This window comes from Pipistrellus kuhlii, unplaced genomic scaffold (assembly GCF_014108245.1).
Source record: "Pipistrellus kuhlii isolate mPipKuh1 unplaced genomic scaffold, mPipKuh1.p scaffold_m20_p_9, whole genome shotgun sequence".
In the NCBI taxonomy this organism is placed as follows: Eukaryota; Metazoa; Chordata; class Mammalia; order Chiroptera; family Vespertilionidae; genus Pipistrellus; species Pipistrellus kuhlii.
The window spans coordinates 19,693,290-19,718,179 of NW_023425595.1; the positions used below are offsets into that span (position 1 = coordinate 19,693,290).

Consider the following 24,890-nt stretch of genomic DNA (forward strand, 5'->3'; position numbering starts at 1 on the left):
ATCCACTGAGCGAAACTGGCCAGCGTGCCTCTCTCCTCTTTATTCTTCTCCAGACAGAAGAACATTGGGGGAGGGGAATAGAATTTTGGAAGGAGAAAGCAAAGAATTGCATAGCAAGATAGCAGCAGTGTCTCCAGGAGTTCTCAGTTGGGAATTACTAAGCTAAGGCTTTGAGGCCTCTTTCTGGCTGAGGACATAGGAGGGCATGCAAGGCCCTTCCTCACTCTCCCATTTGGGCAGCATACGGGGGCGGGGGGGGGGGGGGGGGAGGAGCAAGATAGCTACCAGTCTTTGGTTCTAGGTAACTGAAGGAGATGATGAGCTCTTGAAGGTAGAAATGGAGATGGCAGCATGAAGCTAGCTTTATGCAAGCTGCCAATCCCAAGACTGCAGGGTAAAAAGCCAGTGGTTTCTATGGAAACTTTGTCCGTGCACACATATTATATCTGCATAATTCTTTAGAAATCCAGAAAGTACCTTAAATAGATAACATCAAAATGGACCAAGACTCACTTCACATGGTGGAACTTCCCTTAAGACTGACACCAGTTTCTGTTCTGTGCCCTTATAGGTCTTTTCTGAAAGAGACTACAGACCAAGGGTGGGATACATTAAATATTTCATCAGTAGTGTAGTCTGCCCAGCTGGAATGGCTCAGTGGTTGAGTATAGACCTATGAACCAGGAGGTCATGGTTCAATTCCCAGTCAGGGCACATGCCTGGGTTGCAGGCTCGATCTTCAGTGTGGGGTGTGCAGGAGATAGCCGATCAATGACTCTCATCACTGATGCCTCCCTATCTATCTATCTATCTATCTATCTATCTCCCTCTCCCTTCCTCTCTGAAATCAATAAAAATTATTTTTTAAAAGAAATATAGTGTGGGGCTGATTGGCCTCGGGTTATCCCTCCTTATGGAAGGGGGGCTGTCCCCAACATGCCTGCTCTTTATTCTGGGCCCAAAAATGCAAGTCCTGTGGCTGCACAGTCATTTTCACTTTGATTGTACCATTAATGAGAACTAACAATTCATAGGCAGTGCTTGCAATGCAAATATTTCTCTATAATAGAACTCAGATCACTATCCAGAAGGATTTTCAGTGGCTTCTGGGAAGATGAAAACATTCCCCTTGGCCACCATTACCCAGCTGCCCAGCTGCAAATGCTCCAATGGAGACCAATAGTCTCCTTTCTTTAGCCGGCAGTAAACATGACCAATGATGGATACGGGGTACAGCATCTCCTTCACACCCGGACCCACCACCTCCTGCGAAACCCTCAGACCTCACAAATAGTCCTGTCATCCTCAAATGAGCAAGAAAAAGGCTCATTCCTCTGCAGAGAATGGATGGCATCAAAGATTCAAAGACCAGCCTCTTAAAAAGCCTTTGTTTGGAAAGGATATTTAAGCAAAGCTGTGCCTGACGAAGTGAAATAGAATTAGCCGCCTCAGTAGCACAGGCTTCTCGGGTTCATTCTGAGGGAGGCTGGCTTATCCGCGTCCAAGGGGAATGAACTGAACAACAATACATCATAGTTAACTGTGATCACAGCTCCATGAATTTCCAACGGTGCCTGGAGTACACCGAGGTGCACTTACTGTTCCCCAATCTGTAATCAACCTTTTGTACGTCTGTTCCTAATCACAGAATACGGTTTCCTCCTAATGAACTGTTTTCTTAGCGTTTTACAGTTGGTCATTTCGGCAGGTCTCAATGGCCAGCTCGGTAGGTTAAATTACAATGAGGGTCCCCCTTGGTTTTTGTTTCCTGGCAAAGCTAGGAGGGGCTTGATTTCCCCACTTTCCCACGGCTCGATTTCCAGGACAGATCGTGAAAGATGAAAGATCAAAGGCAAAGACGTACCTGTTGCAGTCGACGTGAAGGAGGAGGTGAGAGGCGCTAACTGACAGCGCGAGCTTGTGCCACTGTCCGTCTGCCATCCGGTATGGAAGGGCCTCTGTCCTGGGCTTCCCGTTATGTATGTAGTGATACCGGATCTCATCCCTCAGACCACTGCTCTCCAGTTCAAAATAGCTGTATGCGGAGCAACAAAAAACTGGTTTTATTTTTCTTCCAGACATCACAGGCATAATCAGTCCTTGCTACTTACTAGCTTACAACTACTTTACTCAGAATCTAAAATCAATGAAATGCAACACAATGAGCTACACAACCCAAAATCAATCAGACCACATGGAACCCAATTCACCCTTTTAGTGACACACCTTGAGCCTCTGAAATGGTATTAACTGACACCCACTGTAATGTAACTGGCCACAAACTATTCACCCTTTTAGTGACACACCTTGAGCCTCTGAAATGGTATTAACAGACCCACTGTAATGTAACTGGCCACAAACTAATTAGCAAAGCACTGGGCAGTGTCTCTTAAATACATAAAAACAGTTAGATCCCTCTTTCGATTGTCTAAAAGAGACCATTCATGTGGAACTGATTTATGTCATTTTTATTGCTGCCATTTTTACTTTTTCAAGAATTAGAGAAAAATAGAAGTCATGTTGGATATCAGGGATTCAAATAAATTGTCAGAGTGAAGACAGGGAAGAGATTAGTAAGACTTTTTTATCTTTTACTTCGCCCCGTACAGAAAGCTGTAAGTGGCCACTGTTCCTAGAGGTGGAAATGCTGAAGCTACTCACATATGGACTAGAATTTCAAGTCATCTCAGCATGGAATAAAACATGCAATTCCCTGTTTCTTTGCTCAGATTGTGATCAACTTTCAGATCCATGAAAAACTCTTAGCACCACCATTGTGGTCTGTGCTTCAGTCATAAAACACAGCCCGGACTTGGGGACACTCCTCAGACACACAGCAGGGCCGACACTTTCACGGGTGGCAGACCCATCTGTCTCCTGGGTTCTCCTGAAATGTACCATCATCACTGGGCTTAAGCTCACTGTCAGGCATGGCATTGGGCCTTTAACATACACTATCTAATTTATTACCCACAAAAACCTATATGGGGCTGATATTATTTTTTAACTATTAAATACAGAAATTTTGAATTCAACAGCATACCCAAGTCAGAATTTAAACTCAGGTCTCAAGTTGATGGCCTATGTACTTTCTTTTAAAAATATATATATTTTATTGATTTTTTTTTTTTTTTACAGAGAGTAAGAGAGAGGGATGGAGAGTTAGAAACATCAATGAGAGAGAATCACCAATCAGCTGCCTCCTGCACCACCCCCACTGGGAATGTGCCCACAACCAAGGTACATGCCCTTGACTAGAATTGAACCCAGGACCTTTCAGCCTGCAGGCCGACGCTCTCTCCGATGAGCCAAACTGGTTTCAGCTGGCCTATGTACTTTCTACCAGTTTTCTACCCATCTCAGAAAAGATAGTCTCAACTGGCACTATCTCACAGCAACTCATTCATATAAATTCAATAACTACTCGCCTACACAGGTAACCTGGCTCAATCCCCAGACTTGGAAGGACCTACTGCTTCTCCTTTCATCCACTGAGTTGTCCTGACCCCATTAGCCAGATCATATTTAATCTAAAACATGAAATGCATCTTCTATGAGAACCAAAATGAATATATCATGAAACTCAGCCTCTATTATTCACAACCCCCAAATCTCACATCAGAGAAAAGGGCATATTTCTTGAGCATCTTGCACAGAGATCTTCCCAAGAGAGCAGGGCAAGGGGAAGCAGAGTCAAGACCAGCCTCTGACCCATCGCATTTGCAGGAGGCAAAGAATCGGGCCCTAGGTCAGGTATACGATTGCAGCAGATTCCTGGGCCCACATACATACTTATTAATAAGAAAAATAATGCAGATTTTATAAGACTATTAAAGAAGAAGTCCCACCGAAACCGGTTTGGCTCAGTGGATAGAGCGTCAGTCTGTGGACTGAAAGGTCCCAGGTTCGATTCTGGTCAAGGGCATGTAGTACCTTGGTTGCGGGAACATCCCCAGTAGGGGGCGTACAGGAGGCAGCTTGTTGATGTTTCTCTCTCATCGGTGTTTCTAGCTCTCTATTCCTCTCCCTTCTTCTCTGTAAAAGATCAATAAAATATTTTTTTTTAAAGAAGTCCCTTAACTGAGAAGATATTCATTTTAGGAGAATCCTCTACGCAGCTAAGATATTAGAAGAATCAAACAACCAGAAAACTTCAAACATCAAGAACACTTTATAGATTACCTAGTCATTCATTAATTTATTCAAGACATTACTAAACACACAGTGAAGGACTAAAAAAGAATTTAAATATAGATCCTGTTCTCGATATCTTTGAGATTAATAGAAAGAGAAATAAAATATCTGTCTCTTCCACAAAAGCCTAGAAACTGGCCTAAGAAAGAGGAATGGGGGATATTTCATGAGCATCAGCAGTGGGCCAAGTACTTTCATAAACATCACCTCATTTCATTTCTTCAAGGAAGATATTATTTTCCCTATATTACAGAGGAGTTCACATATGGTCAAAGATATCAAATACCTTGAGCAAGACAATACAGCTCCTTGTACAGAAAATCAGCATGATTTTAAATTTGAGACCTTAACAAAAGTAACGTAGTATGAGAAATCTCTGTACTTTCTTTGACAAATAAGCTATTGCTGAGAGGATGAACATAACCTTGAAACAGCATCAATAAATAACAATAAAAATAAAATAGAAATAAATAACAATGAGAAATGCTCAGAGAGGTCACCTGGTGGAATCATTTAAAAAAAGAAAGAAGCAGATTCATCTCACCAGATTTAATCATTATTCCTGGGGTTATGGCCTCATTGAGCAAGTGCTCAATGTATTATAAACAGATATATTTTTTTTACATTTTTATTGAATTTATTGGGGTGACATTGGTTAAATAAAATTACATAGGTTTCAGGTGTGTAATTCTGTGATGCATCATCTGTATATTGCACTGTGTTCACCACCCAAAGTCAAGTCTCCTTCTGCCAACATTTTTCCTCTCTTTACCCTCTTCTACCTCCTCAACCCACCTTATTTTTTTTTTATGTGATTATCAATGGTTCTGTTTTCTTAGTTTCCCTTTCTGATAGTTCATTATTGGTGTAAAAAAATGCAACTGATTTCTGGATATTTCTTTTGTATTTTGCTATTTTACTGAATTCAGTGATCAGCTCTAGTAGTTTTCTGGTGGAATCTTTAGGGTTCTCTATATACAGAATCATGTCATCTGCACAAACAGGTCTTTTAAAGATCACTTTAGAAAGCATCGAGTAAAATGGTCACCTGGGGGGAATAACACATCATCAGAAATCTCCCTATTGTTAGGCAAATGGATACCTGTGTCTCTGTGTAAGTTTCTGACAGCATCACACAAATTCAGAGTGCTGTTATGTCATACAACTTGGATGAAAATCAGGATGGTGTGTTTTATGTTTAAAAAAAATATCTAGCTGACTGCTGAAGTGTCCCTAGGGATGACAAAGGCCACTATGTGGATGAGTTTTATCTGGATAAAATTGTTTCATGGATGCCTGGAGGGCAATGAGACAATATTTCTGAGCAGTAACCCTTGGCTAACCGAGATGCGAGGCAGAGTCTTAAGAGCAACTTGGAGGAGGTGGTCATCTGGCCTGATGGCTCTGGGCTGTAGCCTGAAGGGAAGCCTCAGGGTTTATAACAGAACCTTGCTATTCAAGGTATGGTCCACAGCTGAGCATCATCATCACTTGTGAAATTCAGATTCTGGGGCCCCCACCCAGACCAACTTGAACCAGGATCTGCATTTTAATATCCCCAGATTATCCATATGCACTAGCATTTAAGAAGCACCGCAGTGAGTACACCAGGTGCTGCTTGACTTCCTGGCAAATGGTCACGATGGGGGAGCAGAAGCCTGATACTATGAGCAAGTGAGTACCAGCTCTGTGGTGCTACCAGGGAGAGGAAGTGCCTGGCAAAGACTGTACGCAAGTGCCTACTGAGTTCTCTGACCTGCCCAGTCCTCTCTTCAGGCCTCGAGTGCTTTAGGGTCTTCGAGGGGGTGGTAGAGGGGGACAGCTGGATAAGTGATGAAATCACCAGCCAGATTGTGTGGGCAGCATTTCTCCCCTTAGCCTTGGACCTCAGCCATTGTGCAATGTTCCAATGAACTGCTTGGGCTCCCAGAAAAGTCTGTTCACCCTGCAAATATTTGAAAACAGCAATGATATCCATTGCTAAGTTCTCTTCTTCAGACCGATCTTCACAGCATCTTCCTTTATATTTCTGTCTCCCACCTGGACTAAGAGGCTATCCTGAATGAGGATTCTACCTTACTCCTCTTTTCAGATGCTTCTCCATGCTGGTCCCATGCCTTAAATACATCATCCAGGAATAAAGACACTTTGTCTGCCTACACACATCTATGCATGCATTCTAACACATCATTTGACCAGCAAGTGTTTTCACACAAAATGCTACTTTTACTGACATATTTAAATTTGTTAAACCTAAGCCCTTGCCCAAGTGCTAGGCAGACCCTATCTGGAATCAGCAGGATTGCCCACTGCTGGGATAATGAAGAGAAGGCACCGAAAACAGTAGAGCATACTGTGCCCTACTTCAGGTCAGGGGCCTCGTGGTCTATGTGGGGAAAAGTGATGGCTTGCTTATTTATTTATTTATTTATTTATTTAAGTAAATACATAGTAGTGCAAAGAGCACTGTCCCCAGGATGCAGAGACTCAATTTCAACCTTAAACCTGTTACAGACATCCATGAAACATGCCCATGCCTCTCTGTGCCTCAGTTTCTCCTGCCCAATAAAGTGAGTAGTTTTGATCTACCATGCCCTGAGATACCTGGGAAGGGCCTTAGAGTCTAAGGCAGGAAAAAGGACAGGGCAAGGAGAAGCTTCACTCTCATCGGTTCTATAAGTTGGAGTTTCCCATAAGATCTCACTTGAATAGAAGAGACCCCCTTACAAAAATAGTCTGAAACAATATAACTCAATAAGCTTCAAGGCCCAGGTTAGGTCTCAATTCCTACACTACTTTATAAACTGATAAACTCTATAAGAAACCTAATAATTGAATGGTCAGTTAGTTTCATGCTACCTTGGACTCTTCTGACAGTGCTCAGGTTCCAGGCTCATGAGCAGCCTGGTGATGAGAGGACAGGAGATGGAAGATGTAGCTGACACAGCTAACATTCATGCCCCGCCCTTCTCCCAGGGCACACATGAGACCATAGTTTCCAGGCACCTTGACTCTCAGAGGGACCTCACAACTAGTGATCACCAACAAAACATGAGCAGAGGTGCTATGTGTAGCCCAGGCTAGGGAGTTAAGAGGTTTTGCCTTACCCAGTCAGTTACAAAGGGTCAAATAGAGGTTTCTGAAGCCTTAGTGAGTGGTGGTGTCATTAAAAATAAATAAATCCGGGTCCTTAATTAGCTGTAGGAGGCAGAGATACCATTCCTAACTAACACTGAACTAGAACTAAACTAAAATAAATTGTTAACGATAATAATCCACAGAGATTTAGCAGTTCTTCAATTCAGAGGTTACTAGATAGACTACCTCAACTCATTAAAGAGAGATACAGGAACATGAAACTGAGGAAAGGCAACAACTGAGAAGTAACCATGGACACAAAGCTATTGCTAGACTATAAATAGAAAAAAAAAATTCCAGGAGGCATGAATACAGTTATCTCCTGTCCTGTGTAACACAGATAATCTCCATTGTGTGGACTAAACAATCTGTTTGGCAAATGTTTGAGTTTTTTAAATACCCACACCATCATCTCCCACCTCACATACTCTACTACAATGTAATCTTGACATTATTCCAACTGAAAGGTGGGATCTATGCCCCACGACTTGAACTTAGGTGGTCTTGTCAGTGCTTTAAGAACGTCATGCTGGGTGACTACTAAGGCTGGGCCATAAAGCATGACGCATTTTCAATCTTGTTTGCCAGGACACTTGAGCCTGTAGCCCGAGTCACTGTAAGAAGTGTGACTACCCTGAGGCCACCATGCTGCAAGGAAGTCCAAACCAGACTGGTGAGGCTGGATATAGGTACCCTGGTTGACAGCCAAATGGTATCCCAGGCAACCACCAGTATAAGCCAGACCTATGAGTAAATACACCTCCAGATGGTTTTCCCAGCTGAAACCACACACTGTGGAATATAGACAAGCCGTCCTTCTGGACTCTGTCCAAATTCCTGATGCATAGAATCTGTGAGCATAGTAAGTTTGGGGATGGCTTGTTACATGACACTAAAATCGGAACACTATAAGTCCACATATACATGTTTTTAACCTTGAAAAATTGAAACCATAGTTTAGATCTATCCCTACTAGATGCTTGGGGTCATTGGGCAATGATAAAATCACAAAGTGCCAATTTTCTGCTTAAAGCTTCACAGACTTATAACTATGCCTTTTCTTCTAACATCAAAAATGGAATTCTGCCCAAATAATGCACCTTAAACAACATCAATAAATCATATATTTTAAAATGCATGGATTTATGTAGCTTTTTAAAGAAATAAATATCAAAGGAATACCCTGGGTATCTTTCTAACTAATCCATCATTTTTTGTATGTCAAGTCCCAACATTTTAGCCTCAAATTTCATGGAAGTTACCACCTCAACAGTCCTTCTATACATCAAATTATCTTTGGTTTCTAGTGCTAAGTTGTCTTCCAGTCTACAGAGTTACCTGTCTAACTTAAAGAGATGTCCTAATTTACTTGGACAGACTTCCCTTTATTCCCCAAATGTTTTTCCTTCATTCAAAGCTATATGTTGTAGCAGAAAAAAATATCTAGAAAAATTGTGCCTGGTGTACAAGAGGCTTCAAGCCCTACCTCTGCCACTTAATCCCTGTGTGAATGGAAATAAAACACATCATTTCCCTATGCCTTCGTTCTCATCTAGCAGAAAATCATATCTACTTCAGAGATTTCGTTTTTTTAAATATATTTTATTGATTTTTACAAAGAGGAAGGGAGAGGGCTAGAGAGTTAAAAACATGGATAAGAGAGAAATGCTGATCAGCTGCCTCCTGCACAACCCTACTGGGGATGTGCCCACAACTTAGGCACATGCCCTTGACAGGAATCGAACCTGGGACCCTTCAGTTCACAGGCCAATGTTCTACACTGAGCCAAACCAGTTAGGGCTTCAGATGTTTCTTTTGAGGAAAAAAATGACATAACATTGGTGATTATTTGTAATTATAACATTGGCAATTATAATTACCCTTCCTTCTTTCTGCATCCCTGGAAAAGAACAGCCTCTCCAAGTTGTGATGCTGTCTTTGCTCACAGAGAGGTGTTTCTCTGTCTTCCCCTTTCCCTTGTTTAAACTTTCCCAGGTGATTTTATTTCCAGTTCTGAACTTCCGTATCCGTTCTGTACTCAACTCTAGTTAGCAAACATCTAGCTAGAGATCAATGGTGATAGCAATTACAAACTGCCTCTGTTGTTTAAAATAAAACATTCACTGTTAAATGAACTGTAAAAATCAGTTTTTTTACACCTATTCAAAAACAGTTCCATTGCAGCCTTAAAAAGCATGAGAGCAGCCATGCTGTTCTTACTGAAGTAAAGGTTGGCGTCTAACTTTCCCAAGTGTTGAGAGCCCAGAGAAAAAGCATGGGACTTTGCAAAGTTAAGATAGAAAACAATTTTTAATTGGGGGAAGAAATTTAAAATAAAAACTGCCAACTATGAGCTAGTTTACTAGAACAAAGGGAGAATGTATCATTCGTTTTTTACTGTGAAAGCCTGCAAATACAGTTGAATATAAATATTTATTAAGCAAACAAGTAGAGGGGATGGAGCATAGCATCACAAAACTGCATCTTATCTTATGACAGGTAGAGCCTCAGATCTCCAGGAACTCAAAATTAAGATGTTTCAAAATATAAAGTTTCAAGAAATAGGAGCCAAAATAATAATAGTAGCTATAGTTGTAGTTATGGCCACACACTTATCGCATTTTCTACATTTCTTCCTGAATTTTCCTAGACTTAAAAAGAATATTATTGTTCCCAAACAAGAAATATAAAAGTCTTCTGTTTTCTTCATGCTATCAAAAAAAAAATTTATTCATGATCCAAAACTAAATTAATGTATCTTTAAGATGCTCAGTGAAATTTTTTTCTCCCATCCTATATTCCACCTTCCCAGAACCCAACGTCCCTCACAAGGCAACCACTGTTATTAGTTTGGTAGGTAATCCTTGCAAAGTTTTGTGAATACATTTTAAAAAATAGTTTTAGATTGCCAGAAAAATTGCAAAGTATTCAATAGTACAGAGACTTCTCATATATGCCAGTTTCCCCTATTATTAACATCTCACATTCATATGGTGCAATCATTACAATTAAGGAACCAATACTGATACATTAATATTAACTAAAGTCAATACTTTAATCAGGTTATCTGTGTTTTTATCTAGTATCATATTTTCCCCACAATCCCACCCAAGATACAACTTTATATTCAGTTATATAATCTTAGACTCCTTGTAGCTGTGATAGGTCAGACTTATTTTTTTATGACCTTGAGGATTTGGAGAACAGATGAGAAATTATGTAGAATTTCCCCCAACTGAGATTTGTCTAGTTCTCATGCTTAGTCTTGAGTTTTGGGTTTTTGGAAGAAAGACTACAGAGGTAAAGTGTAATTCTCATCACATTAAATCAAAGGTACAGGTTATCAACATGAATCATCAGTGTTGGTGCTAATCTTTGTGTTAAACTATCTGGCTGAGGTAGCATCTGTCAGGTTTTCTACTGTAAAGGTACCCCTCCCCCTCTTTCCTTTCCATATTGTCCTCTTTGGAAGAAAACCCCTACATGCATTTAGGATTCATTCATGCCTCCTTTTTAATCACTGAATAGTATGCCATTGCATAGATGTACCACTGTTTACCCATTGACCTATTGAAGAATATTTTGTATGCTTCCTGTTTTGTGTATAAAAATAGCTTCGTGATATTTGTATGCAGGTTTGTACAAAAACACATTTTCAACTAAACTGGCTAAATTTCTAGTAGTGTGATTATGGAATTGTATAGTAAGACTACATTTAGCTTTTAAAAAAAATTGTCAAACTGCCTTCCAAAGTGGCTGGATTACATTACATTCCCAACAACAATAAGTGAGATTTGCCATACATCCTCACCAGCAATCGGTGTTGTCAATTTTATTTCGTTTATTTTAGTCATTCTAATTATTTAATCTAAGTGTGTAATGGTAGCTCATATTTAATTTGCATTGCCTTAATGTTAAATAATGAGCATCATTTTATAAGTTTGTCAGTTAAATATCTTCTTTAGTGAACTGTCTCTTCAAATCTTTTGCCCATTTTTTAAATGGGTTGTTTGCTTACTTACTATTGAGTTTTAAGAGTTTTTTATGTTTTGGATATAAATCCCTTACCAGATGTGTGTTTTACAAAAATTTCTCCCAATCTGTGACTTGTTTTTTTCATTTTCTTAATGTTTCTTGAAGAGCAGGTTTTAGTTTTAGTAAAATCCAACTGATCAACTTTTCCTTTCATAAATTATACTCCTGGTGTTGTATATAGCACTCATCATTGAACCCAAGGTCATATAGATTTTCTCCTATGTTTCCTTCCAGAAGTTTTATAGTTTTGCACTTTACATTTAGGTTTATGACTCATTTTGAGTTAATTTTTGTGAAAGGTATAAGGTCTTTGTCAAAGTTCATTTTTTTTTTTTTTGCATAAACGTGTCTAATTGTTTCAGGATAATTTGATAGACTATTCTTTATTCAGGGCCTCTTATACTATAAAAGCAAATATGAATATATTCTCACACACACACACACAAACACACACACCTTTATAACACAGATGGCTGCATAGTAGCCTCACTGTTCTACATCTTAATCTTTTCACTTACTATAACAAGAGATCCTTCTACACATAGCTTCCTCTTTATCCTTACATTTTTCAGTATTATTTAATACGTATTCTCTCACTCAAACTTAAAATCACTTGCTTCTTTTTTAGCACAAATCCGGATTACAACTACTAAAAGGCCCATTTCTCAATGCTAAGCCAGGCTTACCTACTGTGAAAGCAAGATTGAAAATCACATACAAGGGGCGGTACTAAATGTTGTGATAAGTACTAAGTATCGAGCACTGAGTAGTACAATATCTTTGGTATACTTCAAGGAGGGGGGAAATGGGAGCAAGGATGTGGAAGAAGAAATGTGTCTGGTGCTCTCAGGAAACAGAAAAAGCACATGCGTGAAATGGCATTTGTACAGAGCAGAGAGCAGAGGAGTTGGGAAATAGCCAAAGGGGGCTAATACAGAACCAATCTCCGACATATGGCACTTATCTTGTAGCCTAGTATTTCTCAAACCACTTTCTGCTATGACAAAGAGACAGGCATGTTCAAAGGCATGAAATACTCCCAAAGGTGTCAAAAATTTTAAATGTTACTTCTAACTATGGTCCTTTCTCCCTCCTCTCAGCAAGCACATCAAATCAGTGCTCTAATGTACCCTGACTCCACTCTGTTAGATATATCTCCAGTCTAGACCTGTATACTTGTATAGCCAACTATCTACTCAACATCTCCACATGGATCCTTCACACCCAGTAAGCTCAAGACATAACTCTGGATCTTTCATCCAAAACCCTGTCCTTATCTATTATATCCTTCTCAAAATTAAAGCTAGAAACCTAAATATTGCCTTTGTCACTTTTCTCCCCCATGACAGATGTGCAACCCATCAGCAAGTCCTACTGCTTCTGCTCCTAGATTACCTGTATCCATTCACACCATCGGTATCTAGATCTTACAAGTGGAGTCCAGCTGTTGAGATATGCAGGTTAGACTGGAGGTGAAATGCACTGGGTAGCAGGAGGCATTTCAGAGGTCATCTTCTCTGCTCTTGCAGAAGGCCAAAAAGGAGACCAGAGATTGACTCATATGTTCTTGGAGTCGGAAACTGTGCCTAAAACTTTTCTCTGAAACCAGAGAGCATTTGCAAGGTAATTTCTTTCAAGATGCCAAGAAACTTCAAAATCAAAACTCCTAAAAGATGGTGAAGTAATTGCTTTCCATATTGGGAATTTCACAGTCACATAGATTATATCCCTGCCTGTCTTGGAATTGCATTCTTAAGAAGAGTTCCTCCTTTCCCATCACACCCAGAGGCCTAGAAAAACTATTTTTCATGCTAAGCATGTCCTTTAACAGACCTTGCAATGAAATATAAAAAGAAACTCTGCTGGCCTACTTAAACCCCGAGGAAGTTAGATAAGTGAGGTGAAGAAAGAGGCTGGGGAGAGCAATGGGGTTAGGATAAATCTATGTGTTACTCCCCATCCTAGTCCTTCTTCCACAAACAGGCCAACTGGAGCACACCTTCTCATTCTAAAACTCAAAGGCAGTCTCCCATTTCAGGATTGGGAAAGACCTCTGTAAATTACTGCTTCCTTAAATTACAAAACGAAAAATATAATTTTACAGGGAAGAAAACTGCCAGGCTCCCTTTAACCAACAAATTAAGGTTAATGTGACAGTAATAAGATATATCAACACTAGGAACTCCTTGGACATAGAGAAGATATAATATCACTTCTCTAGTATCCTTGTCCCCCAAAATATATCACAATCACAAGAAAATGTCAGAAATTCAAATTGAGATATATTCTATAACAAAACTGGTCAGCAGTCATGAAAGATAAGGAGAGTCAGAGGAATTGTCACATTTTGGAGATTAAGGAGAAACAATAACCCCAAATGCAATGTGTGATCCTGGGCAAGATCTTACAACAGAGAATATATATGTGGGGTGTGTGTGTGTGTGTGTGTGTGTGTGTGTGTGTATGTGTCAGTGGAGAAACTGGTCAAATTCAAATAAAATGTGTAATTTGGTTGATTGGTAGACTGGCAGCAATGTTAATTTCCTGGTTTTTATAATGTTTCCATGGTTATGTAAGATGTTAACATTACAGTAAGCTAGGTGAAGGACAGACATATAAGAATTCTCTGTACCACTTTTGCAACTTCCCTCTAAGTCTAAAATTAGTTCAAAAGAAAAAGTTATCGAATAAATTACAGTTTTCTCACCCAAAAGGCAGAGCCAAAAAGGTCAAACCTGTGGTTGACATCTCAATGAAAAAGTAACACTGTTTGTACTTGGGGAAAAGGAAAAGCTGGATCCTCTGGATATTCTCCCTCAACAAGACCATGATTCTTGACTTCTCCTCATCTCCCTCAGACATTGGATCATTCTTACAATAAACCAAGGGAAGCCATAAAGTCACCCTGATTCTAACTGTCAAGTCCACTTTTTGCCTGTCACATAGTTGCAGAAAAGCAAAACCTTAAGAACAGCAGCTAGAAAAGGAGCTACAAAAACTTTCTGGTAGAAACTTTCTCCAGGGGGAATGGTGACAAAGAGATAAACACAGCAAGAGGAAGAAAATAGGAGTTCTTCTACCTATGATTGGCAGGCATCTGAAAGTAGGGAAGGTCTGAGGGCATGCAGAGGTCAGTGACCAATTACTAAGGAAGAGGAGCCCCAAAATAGTTCCATTTAGCCCACATCTCCAGCCATCCCAAGCATGGCATGAATAGGCGCAGGCCTCTATTCTAAACCTTGGGAAAGAGATGGGCAGATGACTCATTAGTCACAAAGATAATGATAAGCTTTTATTATTATTATTATTATTATTATTATTATTACTACTACTACTACTACTATTACTACTACTACTACTACTACTACTATCATTATTAGTTCTTTTCTGGGTCCCTAGTATTTGCAAGTTAAATGCACAGGCCAGATTTCAAACCTGAATGATTTTAATAGGTAGTATTGTAAGAACAGGATACACAAGATAAAGCAAGACATTAAAAATAATTTAACCCATGCTCTTTGGGCTAAGAAAAGAAAGCACAGTGGTTATATAATAGTAATAATAATAATAATAATAATAATAATAATAATAAACCAATGATTAAGTGCCTACCATATGCCAGACAGCATCTCAAATCTTCAGAATAAGCCCACAGGGAAGACATTATATCTAATTTATAGATGAAGAAGCTAATGTTGGAAGATATAAAGTGATCTGACCAATATAACTAAGATCTGACTAAGTGATGGATCCCAGATTTGCATCCAGGTTTATTTCACATTAGCCATGCCCTTTCTGCTCCATGGCACTGTGTCTAAGATGCTGTGCAGGACATAAAGTTGCTGGCACCAGCAAAGACACACAGAGACTGTTGGCACAGCATGGTATGAAGGCCTTACATGTTCATAATGTACTGTGCCCATCACAACAGATGGCATTCACTGTTTATCAGCCAAGTTTATCCTTCACAACCACACCACTCTCCTCACAGAGAAGAAAGTGTTTTCAAAAGTAAGAAAGATGCTACATATACACTCAGCATGAAAGACACTCCTAGCTTATCACCAAAACCACATACTTCTCTTTTCGGCACACAGCTAGAATGATTTTCTGGCCTCTTGCTGTTAGATATCGCCATGCACTTAAATTCTGAAGAAAGTAAACAGAAGAAACTAACTGTTCAATGTCATCTCATTATAACTCTGATCAGATGCCATAGGAACTTAAATCTTGTTAATATGGCAAAATTAGTTTCATTACAGGTCATTCACTTAAAGTCACATAACATATCAATGACATTAAGAGAGGACTTCCATTATGCTGCTTTTGATTGTCCCTAAGCCTACCATATGCAGTCCTTCTCTTCCTGGTTGCCGGAATGAAAATAACCCTCAGAGCAACCTTGAATGCCACATGCTGAGAGCAGAATGACAAAGTGACTAAAGCTTGGGTCTCTGACTTTCCACTAAAAGATCTGCCCAGGAGAGGTGAGAATCCAGAAATACCTGCATTGGTCTTTTATCTGAGTAACAAATGAATACAGTATATCCCTAGCTAAAACTGTCCATGAGAAAACAGTCTCCTAAATTCAGTCCCAGGAATCCCTCTGAGTCATGCAGGGATCTTCCTGCCACTTCATTTGATAACATAATAAGCACTGACATTGTCTTTAATTTTACAGATTTCTCTTTGAATTTAAATCATCATATGAATGATGCTAAGTGAAATAAGTCAGTCGGAGAAAGGAAAATATCACATGATCTCAGTCATATGTGGAATCTAATTAACAAAATAAACTGATGGCCATGAACAAAGTGGGACCAGAGACACGGAAGCATGGAACAGAGTGCAAAATTTTAGAGGGAAGGCGGAGAAGGGTGGTTGGAAGTAATCAACCAAATACCTTTTATGCATATATGCATAATCCATGGACACAGACAGAGAGGTGGTGAGAGCGAGGGGGGTAGGGGGGGGGTGACCTGGAGAGGGTGGATGGGGTAAAAAGGGGGCCATATGTAATACTTTCAATAATAACGACTTTGTAAAAAATTTAAAAATTAAAAAAAATCATCATATGAATGAAATAGGCTCTTTGGATCAGAAGACAATATAAGGCACTCCATAAAATTAGAAATTATGCATTAAACTTAACTGGTGCCATTAGAATTCCCATCCTATAGAGGAGGACACTGAAACTAAAATAACCCAAGACATGACTCCTTCTTTCTGTGCTCTCACCCCAAAACCAAGGCTTTTTTTTTTTTTTTTTTTTTTTTTTTTGCAATTCTAGCATAAGCCCCTCAGGACAAAAGAGATAGTTAAACAAACTGCCAGTAGGCAACAGATCCAGGTTTGAAATTCAGGTATTCTGCATGGTTATAAGGTACCATCCCATATAGAATGCAGTTAACACACAAAAACCATACCCTCAGCAAATCTAGTTGCCTCCACCTCCACTCAGCCACGAAAAAACCTAACTCGAGACTCGCACTCTCTCCCTCTCTTTTATGCAAAGGTCATGTTCACAGATACAAGAAAATGTAAACTGTATAAGGCAAATACTTAGGTGGGCTCCCGCCAGAGCTCCTTCTTGCTTGGAGGAGTTTTATGGTGAAAAGTTCCAGGGAAGCCAGTTTCCACAGCCAGCCTTTAGATAATTTTCCTGGAGGATTATTACTCCCCACAACCAACTCCTTACCCAGAATTGTGAGGTAAAAAGTAATTACCCAGGAATTCACAGTCACAGGCCCTGAAAGGAGTCCAGGACTCTCAGCAAAGATTTGAAAGACTTACAGACAGAGAAAGTCAGCTGTCCCCCAAGGTGCATTCTGCCCTCCTTCTTTTAGCCATGGAATCCCAGTGGGACACGTGGCCACTCAGAATAAAGGCTATATTACCCACTTCCTTGCAGTTAGGTGTGGCGATGTGACTAAGTTCCAGCCATTAAGATGTGAGTGGAAGTCACATTAGGAGAAGAGGAGCATTCTTAGTGAGCCACCATGACCCAGGTGGCCGAAGGCAAACCCTAGAGATTGCAGGGCCATCAGAACCACCTAGTTCCCTTCCCCTGTGAGGTTGTCAAACTCTGGGCTACCTATATCCCTGCATTCAAACTGCTGCACGAGAGAGTTAAACATTCATCTTGTCTAAACCACTACTGTTATGTCGGTCTTGTCTCTGCAGCCAAATTTATATCTAATCAGTATAGATTCCTCTCAGCAGGAACTGGGAGATTTATGAGGCATTTTCATGGGCCTCAGCTTACCTTCCAGCCCTGGATGGACAGCTCTTTCCTCTCTCTGGCTTTTTGAGAGAGAGCATAAGGCATAGTTGGAAATTCCTTATAGCGATGCCCATACCTTTGTCCTCAGAGCGTTTGCATTAGAATCGCCTGGAAACTTACTTAAAACTGAGATTCCTAGAGCAAATTCCCATGAATTCAGATTCAAGATATTTATAACAACTCCTAAAGCCTGTATTCTAAAAGCTCTCCACCTAATTAAAATATCCAACCAGGCCTTCCGTGGCCTGCAGTTCATGGGGAGGTGGGAGTATGCGCAGAAAAGACCTCACTGCTTCCTTGAGGCCCTTCCAGGATCCCCTGCCATGGCTTCCCCTCAGGCCCTGTTTTTCTCCCTTTGGTGCAGTATGTTCCTTCACCATTCTGGTATGGCTTGTATCCCTGGGGCAAAACTGTTCTTTCTAGCTTTCCAGGTCAAGCACCTTAGATGCACCTCAAGGGACCATTCTTCACGCTGCAAACTGAACCTGCTTTAAGCCTCTCTATCCCCTCTGCCTACATGAAAAGCTCATCAGTCACTCAGGTCCAAGCTCTTCAAGAAAAGCCAAGCATACAAGACTCTTAATGACACCACCAACCATCCAAGCTTTCATCTCCAACCTTAACCTGCCCTCCCGGCATTTGTAACTGCTCTTTTTTCACCTCTGGATACCTACCAACTCATACCCATCCTTCAACACTCCACTCCAGCATTCACAGGAAGGCCTGTGAGGGTAGTTACTATCCTGACATTGGTTCTGTGTCAGTGTCTGCTGGAAAACCCAGCTTCACAATTCTCCTTTTAAACAGATGGCTCCATTCACACCTCTCTGAGGTGTTTCCCTCTCTATATCCGCACGCCCTGTGCAGACCTACCTTCCTAGTGGCTCTTGACCTAGAAAAAGATGTCCTCTCTCAGAGAAAAAAAAAAAGTTTATCTCATTAATTCAGTCAACATCTATTAGGCATTTATGCCATGTTACTCCCTGTTAGGGCCTGAGGATAGAAGATTAAATTACCTTTTTGCTAATGGCTTACATCTGCTATACTATTTGATTTCTTTCTATGAGGGATTGATCTCCATTACCCAAGTGCTCTCGGAGTTCTGATTTAACCCATTTATTGAGCCATTCTCTTGACCTTGACCTCTTCAACTTCTGCATGCCCCTGGGAGTCTGTCTGCTTGGCTTCCAGCTCACTGCTGTGCCTGATAATCCAACTTGTGTGTGCTCCCTGACCCCCAGTGTAGCCTCACTGTCAACTCATGACCTGCTCTCTTTCACTCCCATCTTGGCCCGGCTCTCTTGGTTCTGACTTGGGGCCACCCAAACCTGCCAAGGACCTGACTAAGCACAGTGACCTCATTAAGCACTTGGATGCCTATGGAATAAGTCTCTTTAAGAAAAGAACTGTCCAGCACAGAGTTAACAATGTTGTATTAAAACTTTGCTAAGAGAATAGATCTTCGTAAGTATTCTTACCACACACACACATACACACACATACAAAATAGATTAATAATAATGATAATGAGATGGAAGGAAGCTTTGGAGGTGATGGATATGTTTATAGCACAAATTGTGGTGTTGGGTTCACAGATGTACACTAATCTTCAAACCCAAGTTGCATATGCTAAATATGTACAGCTTTTTGTATGTCAATCACATTTCAATAAAGTGCTTTTATTGAGAAAGAAGAAAAAAAGCATCTATGTGATTAGTAGCCTTCCAACATGCCCTGACCAGGAATCAAACTTGCAACCTTTTAGTAGATGGGACAATACTCCAACCAACCTAGCCACACTGGCCAGTGCTCTCTAAAATGCTTTTTAAAGGAGAGGAAAATAGAAAAATCTGGACCTCTTATTACTGCCTACCCAGGGGATCTAGAGAGAGGTCCTCAGCTCATCTATTTGAGGTTATTTAATAACTTTCTGATGGCTCATCCTCCTTTGCTAAGCAGGTGTTCCCCAGTGCATGTAAAGGAACAAGAGAGCAGCCCTGATATTCAGATTAGCGATATCTGGATTGCTCCAGAATCCAGGCTGAGCCTATTGGATCTCAGTTATTGCTGTCCTTTTAAAAAATTTAATTATAGCGTTTGAACATTATCTCGTTTTAAAGATCTGGCTACAGAGGCTCAATTAAAATTCCAAGTATCAAAGTGAGAAAAAGCCCCAAGTGGAGATCGAACTTCATCCTGAGTTTTAAACGTATGAAAACAGTTGGCCATTGTACAATCATAACAAGTCCTTTTGGAGATGGACATTATTACCCTACAATCAATTCAAGATGTTTTACAATCCCTCTGCCAGGATGTGAAACCCCTGTCTACTTCATATAAAAAGCTGGTTATAAGCTGATAATGCTCCCTGCATTAGAATGAATACACCCACCCCTTCCCCAACCTCATCATAATCATGCTTAAGCTCAATCAGGCACTTGACACATCTTACTATAGTGTGGGAGCCTGAGAACAAGACACTCAGTGGTAAACTCCCCCAGAAATAATGCTAGCTAGTAATCTGTATGCTGGGGCAGCCGGAGGAGGGAAGAAAGTAGAAGGAGGGGAGTTAATGAGACATGCCTTTGCTTTTGCTGTCATGCCCAGAAATATCTTGGTCCCTCCCTCTCACCACCTACCTCCTCAACCCACACATCCTGCACCAGGCAAACTCTCACTAATGCTTCAAGTTCCAGGTTAAATGCCACCTTCTCTATGAAGCCTTCCTTAACTGTCCCTGGAAGTGACTTCCTTCTCTGTGTTTCAACAGGTTTAATTTCCCCTTTTATTCATTTAACAAGCACTGAATGGTGCCAGGCACCATTTATGCTGCTGGGGATATAACATCGAGGTTTTTGCCTGTGTGTTGCTTATCTAATAGAAGAGAGAGGAAATAATGAAACATATGGATGTAAGACGATGATAAACTTCATCGAACATAAATAAAGTAGGGTGATGGGGCTAGAGCATGTCAGAGAGGGCTTCTCTAATAAGGTAAACACGTAAAAGGATCTGAAGGAAGCAAGGAGTGAATCCTGCAGAAGGAAAAAGAATGCAAAAGCCTTGGGGCAGAGGCAAGCAGCTGGACAAGTATGTGGAACAGAAGGGAGGCCACTGTGGCTAAGCCCAGTGGCAGGGTAGGAGGGGGCAGGAGGTGAGCGCTGACAGGCAGGCAGCGGCCCAATCACAAAGAGCACTGGAATTTTCTATTGAACCCATGGGGAAGCTTACTAAGGATGCTGAGAAAAGGCACAACATGAACTGGCTTGCCCCTCCTATACCAGTAAGTCTTACCTGGTGTGTTGTAACTGTTGATGGATCTCAACCTCCCCACCAACGCAGCACGTGGTTTATAAAAGGTCCTTAGTAACTCTTCAGAGATGTGAAGAGCTCAGCAGGTGGAAGGTGGAAGGTGCTGGACCAGCTGTGGTTGCACATGGTACACAGCACTGGCTGTCTTCCATGGATCTCTCTCAGACGAGGCTCTGCCTCCATTTGTTCTGCCACTACCTTGCATCAGGCTTTTTTTGGAAACCATTCTCCAGGCACAGAAAATAAGCAATGATTCTAGTCTTCCAAAAACTAGAGCACCGAGTTCAGACTGAAAAAAGATGCTCAAAATTTCTGTAGCCAGACTTCCTGGGCCATCAAAAAGGCATTGACTACTGTCCTATGGTTCAAGTTCCAAGGCTACTACAGTCTGAATTGAACCTCATCTCGCCCTCCAATAATACCCACCACACATCTTCCTAAACAGTTTTCCTGGAGAGAGCTCAAGGGAGCAGGTGGATTCTCTGCATCCCTGAGGCACCATAGAGTCACAGTAAATAAGTCTCTGAGTCCCCCAGGTACTCCAAAAGATGAGAAAAGAACTTATTTTGAACCCCAGCAGTTGCTACACTTACCATATTTCAGAACCTTTGCAAAAAGAAGTGGGGAAACAAATCTTATAAATTCTCATGGCTTTCCTCAAATGTAAAGTGTCAGGATTTTAGCAGCCAGTCCATTCATTTCTGGAATCCACTCTGGCTTAAGGGAATTTGACATCAGGAAAGTCCATGAGTTGCATTTTTCATTGACTAGACAGCTCGGGAATGATTTATCTTACCTTCATCTGAAACATTTCAGCAATCCAAAAAGTCTCATCTGACAATTGAGGCTGTTTGGCCCCATCTGCCTGCCTCTGAACCTTGCCAGATGGAGAAAGCACCAGGCATTGCCCTCAGTGCGTCACCAAAACCTGGCTGGGCAATGGGCACCATTGCAGCATTTGGACAGCAGGCACTGCCCACCACAGGAAAGCAAAGTGTAAGCACCAGTTACTAAGGAGACACCTTAATTTGGCTCAATCCCATCACACTTCACATGACCTCTTACTGCCAGTTCCGACACCTTCACCCATTCCACCATGTTCAAGGTTCCAAGACTCACCAAACTACTTCTTTCTAGACCAACAGCCCTTGAATCAATGTTGTATATGCATTTCCCAGTGTTTGTTAGAATGATAGTTCAACCAAATGATATTAAATAACACTTCCCAAAGTACTGCGTGATAAAAATAAATAAATAAATAAGTTTGGGAAATGCTATGGAAAGCAAGTGTAAGGAAGCAATAGATTGGTTAAAAAAAAAAAATGTGCTGAGGAGCCAGATGTGACTAGCTGGGTTTGACTCCAAGCTCCGTCATTTCACAAGCTGGGTGACCCTTGACAAAGCCACCAACCCTCTCTGCTTGTTTTCTCATCCATGAAGTGGGACTAACAATAGAACCTACCTCATCGTTTGTAAGGACTCCATGCAACAATGCTTTTGCAGTGCTTAATACCGTGCCTAGCACCTTATTACATGGTTTTACAGAGCCTTTAGTATGCTAATATTAATTTTGATTCTCCAAGAGAGTGTGTCATCTCCCTCGAGTTTATTTCATCTCATAACTCTTGTTCTGCAAGACTATCTTACAGACTTGGTGACCTTGGAACCTGCTGGAGGAATCCCTGTCAGTTAGTGATATGTGCCCTGAGGCAGGCTGGGATTACATCAATCTCTACATGTCCAACTCAGCAAGACTGCAATACCTCACTTTAAGCTTACCAGTGGTGAAGAATGATATGTAAAAATAAAAATTGAGGCCCTAACCAGTTTTTCTCAATGGTTAGAGAATCAGCCTGCAGACTAAAGAATTGCTGGTTCAATTCCAGTCAAGGGCACATACCCGGGTTGCAGGCTCGATCCCTGTCCCCTGGTTGGGCCATGTGTGGGAGGCAACCAAGTGATGTGTTTTTCTCACATCGATGTTTCTCTCTCACATTGATGTTTCTGTGTGTCTCTCCCCTTCCCTTCTACTCTCTATTTTTTTAAATCAATAGAAAAAAAATATCCTTGAGTGAGGATTAACAAAAAATAGATAAATTAGGATTTGGGTCAAAATCCTTAAGTACTCTTCTGGGTCATATTTCAAATTCTTAAGACTTAGGCTTTGTATTCTGGCTCTGCCATTTTCCATTACATAACCTTGGATGAATCACTCATCCTCTTTGACCCGCAAGTTCCTGATCTCAAAGATGGAAAAATAATACAACTTATGTTGGTTGTGATGGGGACAAAATGAGATAATGAGGTCAAGCATCTGGCACATTCGATGCAGCAATCAATTCTGCCTCCCTTTCACTATGTGTGAAAAGTGCAAATTCAGTCTGACATCTGTCACCATATAAGTAAGGGTAGCCAGACCAACAGCTCCAGTTTCCAGCCCAAGATTCTTCTGTGAACAGTGCTGAAATCAAAAGTACCAAACACACTCATCTGCTCTTTTACAAAGTACAGTCATGTTCTGAACGTTGGAAGCAGTCACCGCGCTTTCCCACCTCTTGTTGGCTTAAATCCAGATAAACTCGAGACACTGAATATGCAATACCCAGAAAGAGACAGTTTATTCCTTGTTCCCAAGGACATACATTCTTCAGATTCCCAGAGTCTCTATCTATCCCGGTTGTCTCCCTATCACTGTGAGGCCATGTGTTGATTTTTTTGTTAATGTCACATTAGGATAAAAGTAAAATGCATGTACCCATGTACAAAAGAAGCTGGACAACTGAATCTTAGGACAGTTCACCCAATTTTTAAATGTTGGAACTAATTCATGATTATTAAAATTTTTAATCAAAAAGTACTCTAGCCAAAACCTGTTTGACTCAGTGGATAGAGCATCAGCCTGCGGGCTGAAAGGTCCCTAGTTCGATTCCAGTCAAAGGCATGTGCCTTGGTTGCGGGCACATCCCCAGTAGGGGGTGTGCAAGAGGCAGCTGATCAATGATTCTCTCTCATCAATGTTTCTAACTCTCTATCCCTCTCTCTTTCTCTCTGTAAAAGAATCAATAAAATATATTTTAAAAATAAAAAAATAAGTAAAAGTTTAAAAAAAAAAATACTCTGGCAATCATTTCAATGTGAGCCAGCCAAATAAAGCACTTCTGCAAACCAATGACAGGCCTGCAATTTCAACCTTATCTTATAACAGAGTCCATGCTCACCCACAAACCCTACAAGGCTACCTCTCACAGACTGGAGCCCACCAGTGTCAATGCCCCACATCTTTGCAAGTCCCCTGCCCTGCAGGCTGCACTTCAGCCAGAAACCCCTTTTTACAGCACCTCACTCCCACACATCACATCCTCCTCCAGCTCCGTGTCATGCCTGACTTCTAGGGGACAAGGCCTTCCATCTCTCAAGAAAGCCTATTACTGGCTAAAAGAACCTCATTCTGGCTGTCTCCGAATGAACTGATAAAGCTTCCGATGGTGAACTGTGAAATCATGCCTATCAGGCTATGATCATTGGCCACCAACTCCATCAATGAAAAGTAGGAACAAGAATCTGAAGAATTAAAAAATAAACTACTGATCAGATTTGTTCATTTGCTCTAAAAATTGATGTAACTATTGTAGAATCACAAATTAAGAAATTATTTTGATTTCCAGGGAACAATTTTGATGGATGGGTAAACTTTTTTGGCATATAACTAGTGCTCAATAAGTGATTTTTGAACCAGAAATGATACAGCGTATGTAAGGATCACACTTGTCATTTCTGAAGCACTCTCTCCCACACTGTAAAACTGTCAGGGCAACTAGCACTGTTAGCACTCACCTCCAAGCACTCCCCTCCTATCCTCACCAGCAACTTGTAAAGCTCTGTCTACACCAGCCCTTCGTCTATCCTGCCTCAGGATCATCAAGTTTAG

The 24,890-nt window shown here is 40.9% G+C and overlaps 1 protein-coding gene across 2 annotated transcripts in view; it reads right to left on the bottom strand.

Moving 5' to 3' along the window:
• The window catches only part of NELL1 (neural EGFL like 1), a 622,937-nt gene that overhangs the window by 540,092 nt on the left and 57,955 nt on the right, over nt 1–24,890 (bottom strand). For both annotated transcript variants that reach the window (XM_036427674.2, XM_036427675.2), the window contains exon 4: nt 1,865–2,035. In XM_036427674.2, coding sequence (XP_036283567.1) covers nt 1,865–2,035 — 171 coding nt within the window. The remainder of the gene's footprint in view (nt 1–1,864; nt 2,036–24,890) is intronic.